The 5578-nt window shown below is 32.9% G+C and overlaps 3 protein-coding genes across 3 annotated transcripts in view; all 3 read left to right on the top strand.

Annotated features, from left to right (window-relative positions):
• Nucleotides 1-587, top strand: part of LOTGIDRAFT_136087 (hypothetical protein) — a gene marked incomplete at both ends in the record, with an annotated part of 1418 nt that extends 831 nt beyond the window's left edge. Inside the window, one exon of the mRNA XM_009046594.1 lies at nt 516-587. Coding sequence (XP_009044842.1) covers nt 516-587 — 72 coding nt within the window. The remainder of the gene's footprint in view (nt 1-515) is intronic.
• Nucleotides 588-2687: 2100 nt separating this feature from the next.
• LOTGIDRAFT_170756 (hypothetical protein) lies at nt 2688-3733 on the top strand (the record flags this gene model as incomplete). Its single annotated transcript, XM_009046593.1, has 2 exons — nt 2688-2823; nt 3081-3733. The coding sequence occupies 2 exons, from the start codon at nt 2688-2690 to the stop codon at nt 3731-3733; spliced, it is 789 nt and encodes a 262-aa protein (XP_009044841.1).
• Nucleotides 3734-3854: 121 nt separating this feature from the next.
• The window catches only part of LOTGIDRAFT_170755 (hypothetical protein), a gene marked incomplete at both ends in the record, with an annotated part of 2735 nt that continues 1011 nt past the window's right edge, over nt 3855-5578 (top strand). Inside the window, one exon of the mRNA XM_009046592.1 lies at nt 3855-4607. Coding sequence (XP_009044840.1) covers nt 3855-4607 — 753 coding nt within the window. The remainder of the gene's footprint in view (nt 4608-5578) is intronic.

The following is a 5578-nucleotide window of genomic DNA, read 5'->3' as shown; positions in this document are numbered from 1 at the left end:
GAGACCACATACCCTTACCATCCTAGGGTCAAAATATCACAAGCACTTACCCATCCTTGGGTCATAATATCAAATAACCTTACCACCCTAGGTTCATAATATCAGATGCCCTGACCACCCTAGGGTTATAACACCACTTACCCTTACCATCCTAGGGTCTTGAGATCGCATACTCTTACCACCCTAGGTTCATAAGACCACATACCCTTACCACCGTAGGGTCATAACATCATAAGGCCTTACCACCTTAGTGTCATAATAACACATACCCTTACCACCCTAGGTTCAAGAGACAACATAACCTTACCACCCTATTGCCATAACCTCAAAAGGCCTTAGCACCTGAGGGTAATATCACAAGCCCTTACCACCCTAGGTTGATAAGACCACATAACCTGACCACCCTAGGGTCATGAGATCACATAACCTTACCACCCTAGGTTCATAATATCACAAACCCTTACCACCCTAGGTAAGTCCTAGGGTCATGAGATTACAAGCCCTTACGACCCTAGGGTCATCATATCACTAGCCCTTACCACTCTAGGATAATAACACCACACGCCCTTACCACACTAGGGTCATAATATCACTAGCCCTTGCCACACTAGGGTCATGACATCACAAAATCTTACCAGGGCCTAGAGTTATACCTAGGGTAAGGCCTAGAGTTAGACCTAGAGTAACGCCCAGGTCTTATATCTCGAGGGTTGTAAGGGTTTTTGGTCCCACTGGGTAGTATGGGAATATGGTCTTGTATCTCTACGATGGTAAGGGTTTGTGGTCTTGTATCTCTAGGGTGGTAAGGGTTGTGGTCTTGTATCTCTAGGGTGGTAAGGGTTTGTGGTCTTGTATCTCTAGGGTGGTAAGGGTTTGTGGTCTTGTATCTCTATGGTGGTAAGGGTTTGTTGTCTAAGACCTCTAGGGTGGTAAGAGTTTGTAGTCTTGTATCTCTAGGGTGGAAAGAGTTTGTGGTCTTGTATCTCTAGGGTGGTAAGAGTTTGCGGTCTTGTATCTCTAGGAGTAGTATAAGAGTATATAGATAGGGGGCACTTTTTATAATTTAAAAAAAAATTAAATTATAAAAACCGCCCCCTATCTATATACTCTTATACTACTCTTTTTCTTGCAGCGCCCCCCAAACAAACAACCCCACCAGGCACGCGATTAATAAACCCAGAGCCTATAGGGGTACGTGTTTACCAACCCCCAAGCGCCCAAGGCCAATAATATCTTCAAATTAACTCATTTTAAAACACGAACAACAAAAATTCGAAGGAGACGGTTTTATTCTCAGCTCTATCATCTCTCATCCCAAAAGTAGCCAACTTTGTCTCAAAAAACAAATCCCTTATTTCCTCAGAAGCGCAAGCTCTTGGATCTGTAGCAAAAGCAGGAGTAAATATAAGCGAAACAGTTAAAAGATCTAAAGAGTCGAAAGAATTACAACATATAAGAGAAATGCGAAATAAAAGATTAGAAAGCAAAAAAGGCAATGGTTTTAATATCATTGGATAAAAATGTCCATGTGAATTGCTCAAACTCCTAAAACTTATATCGGTTCCGACATTCAAAAATCATTAGGTTCTCTTCCTGGATTTCCATGGGCAAAATACCCCAGACAAAAACATCTTCCCGGTCATAATTACACTGGTCCAGGTACAAGGTTAGCTCTACGATTAGACCAAAATGATAAACCCAAACCGGGCGAAGAACCGGTCAATAGAGTTGACGCCGCTGCACTTAAACACGATATATTATACAGAAATAAAGACATAACATCCAGACACGAAGCAGACAAACAAATGATAATATATATTCATTATAAATATTACAAATCCAACTTTCAAAGAGAGAATGCATAGAGCATTAATCATTAAACTCTTGAAAGCAAAGATGAAAATGGGTATGGGAATAGCAGATGAAATACATAAAGAATTTAGAAAAAATAAACATTTTTTAAAAGTCAAAGTGTTTGATAAAGATGAAATATGGTCAGCAGATTTAATTAATATGCCTGTTGAAAGAGGATATAAATATTGCTTAACAGTTATAGATTTGTACACAAGATATACTTGGGTTATTCCTCTCAAAAACAAAACAAGATTATCAGTCAAACACGCATTTGAAACAATAATGAAACAATCTGACAGACGACCTCAAAAGTTATGGGTAGATAAAGAAAGTGAATTTTATAATAAAAATATGAAATCTCTAGAATTTGAAATTTACAGTACTCATAACGAAGGTAAAGCTGTAGTAATAGAAAGATTTAACAGGACTCTTAAAAATAAATTATTCAAAAAGTTCACGGAATTGAAATCCCAAAAATGGCTTAAAATATTATTGTAGATGAATACAATAACAAAATTCATTCATCTATAGGTGTCACACCAACACAAGCCTCAAATAATCTAAATATTATAAAGTCAATTAACGCACAACATAACTACGAAAATGAAATAAATAATTTAAATATCAAACCCAAAAGTCAGAGATCGAGTTCGTATTTTCAAATATAAAAGCAAATTCGAAAAAGGCTACGTTGGATTTTGGACCAATGAAATATTTATCGTAGATAAAGTAAACAGCACATCACCTCCGACATATGAATTAATCGATCAAGACGAAGAACAAATCATAGGTAGGTTCTATCAAAACGAACTTCAAAAAACTGACTTTTAAATATGAATGAATTTCTCGATAAATATGGAACCGATACAACCACAAACTTTCAACTTATGAGATGGGCGAATGAGTTAAATATATCACCGTTTTATTATTGTATGAGAGATGAAATAAATAATCTCAAATATAAGAAAGGTAAATTTTATGCGATACCAAATATACACTTCCGATCAAAACGTAGTTCATCACTCTGCTTTATACAAAGACTCTTTAAATTTATTTCTTCGATTCTTTTGGATTAGAACCAACTGAAGAGATAATGCAATTAGTGAAAGCAATCAAATGTTCAACATTTCAAATTCAAATACCGGGTCAAAAATTTTGTGGTCAACTTTCACTTTGGGTTTTTCGAAGAAATTATAATAAATTTGGATTAGGTTCTTTACCTTTAGAAACTAAAAAACCTAACACTACAGCATGGATAAATAAAGCAAAACCTTATTTTGTGGAACAAATTGGAGACACACCTCAAGGTGATTTAGATATGAATAATTTTACCATAACTAATTTAAAGTTACCAGAATATGATAATGATGCTGTTCACAAGAAATATTTAATGGATCAATTAAATTTAATTGAAGTAAATAAAGAACATTTAAAAGAAAGAATAAATGATGTGAAAAAATTCTTCAAACGACAAATGAATAATAAAGATTTTATTGATGATACTAAATTACGACAAGAAGTAACAAGTTTGAAAAGTTTTATTCAACAACAATTACTTAATGTAGTAGATAAAACTCAATTACAACCTTTAAGTTCATTAATATCTAATTTAGATGATAAGATTACAAAACAAAAAGTAGATCTTAAACAACTAATAGTCAATATTAATCCAGGTATAAGTGAAGATAAATTAACAACATTAGAAACTAAACTTATTGATAATAGTGAAATACAAAAACAAATAGTTGGTATTAAACAACAATTACTTAATGTAGTAGATAAAACTCAATTAGAAAATTTAAAATCATTAATATCTAAATTAGATGATAAGATAACAAAACGTGTTATTTTCAAATATTATCAAGGCTGTTTCCAATAAATTTTTAACATTTAAAGGACAAATTGAAATAGATGGAGAGATATTTCAAGATGGAAAGCACAAACAATTTATGAAACTTCTTGGTTTTAATGCCGAAACGTTTCATACTATCTGTAGAAATATGGAAGAAAAATCTGACCCTTCTGATTGGTACTTTACAGGAAGTATCTTTTTACTTAAAGACAATTTTAAAGAAATTAAAAGATCAAAAGTTGGAAGAGAAACGGAACTACTCAAAAAAATAAATGAATATATAGGTGAAAATTGTTACATACCAACAGATGGTAACTGTTTTATCAAATGTGTAAACTATGTTTTAAACAAAGATTTAACAAATGAATTTCAAAATTTCATCAATGGTTTCTCAAAAGCAAATAGAAAAGGAGTGATGACATCTGCTAGAATTAATGAATTCAATAATAAATGTGATATTTCATTTAAAATTTATACTCATAATAATAGAAATTTGCGCCCCGCAATTGTAAAAGAGGAATTAGATTGGGTTTTATATTTACACAACTCACATTTCTGTCTTATAAGAAGAAATAAAAAAAGTTTGGGTATTAAAGAAATAGAAGGTAATTATGAACAAGTATGGAAAATGTGTAGAGACGATAACGCAGTAACACAGGTTTCACCTCTGAAACTAAACGTGTTTTCAAGTATAAGTGATGTTGGGTTATTTGCTTGGGATTGTGAAACATATTCAGAAAGTGAAACGCGTAAAGCGATTCCTTATGCGTGTACGTTAATCAATTTAGAAAAACTGAGAAAAATGTTAGACAGAATAAATAATCTCTTTCCAGATTTAAATCCTACAGATAATGTTCCAGAAGAATTTTATGATAAACTAATGAATATAGTAGAAATATTTGTAGGTCAATATGATAGAAAGAGATTAATATTAATTTCTCATAACGGTAGCAATTTTGATAACTGGATCGTGCTTAAAAATATAAAAAAAAAATAACACAATGCCCTTTAAAAACACCCAGAGGAATTCTATCTTTACCTTTATCTAATCCATACACAGACGAAGATTTACAGAAAAAATGGAAAAGACAGAAAGAAATAACAAGTAATAATAATTATTTACAACATATTAATTGCACATGTTCCTATCAACATGAAACATCTAGTTTAGAGGCATGGGTAATTCATCTAATCTACCAATGAATTTGAGAAAGATCACTGATGTCAATGTTGCAAAATATACCAAAGATAACTGGGAATCTTTAAGACATGAATGGGAACCATATGCAAAAAGAGATACGTTATGTCTTGGAAGTTGTTTAATAAAATATAACCAAGTAACGAAAGAAGTTGTAAACCAAAATATGTCCAATAATCTAACGACTCCATCTTTATGTTTTAAGGGTTGGTATTATTTGTATCATTATGATAAAGAAATGGTTGAAGAAGAATGGTATGAAACTACTAGAATGGTTCCGAAACATACTGGAAAGAAAAGTTTATTCGCACACTAATCCTTTTATAAGACATTTTATCAGACGATCTATTAAAGGAGGAAGAGTTCCGGCAAATAGAAAAATATTTGAAACGAACAAAATGGATGAAATTTGTAATGTATTAAAGGAATTTATTTCACTCTTATACTACTTCTAGAGTGGTAAGAGTTTGTAGCCTTGTATCTCTAGGGTGTTAAGAGTTTGTGGTCTTGTATCTCTAGGGTGGTAAGGGTTGTGGTCTTGTATCTCTAGGGTGGTAAGGGTTGGGGTCTTGTATCTCTAGGGTGGTAAGGGTTGTGGTCTTGTATCTCTAGGGTGGTAAGGGTTGTGATCTTGTATCTCTACGATGGTAAGGATCTGTGGTCTTGTACCTTTA

Source organism: Lottia gigantea (assembly GCF_000327385.1).
Source record: "Lottia gigantea unplaced genomic scaffold LOTGIsca_103, whole genome shotgun sequence".
NCBI classification, from domain to species: Eukaryota; Metazoa; Mollusca; class Gastropoda; family Lottiidae; genus Lottia; species Lottia gigantea.
Note: the sequence above shows the minus strand (reverse complement) of the source record. Positions and strands in the feature narration are given on the sequence as shown.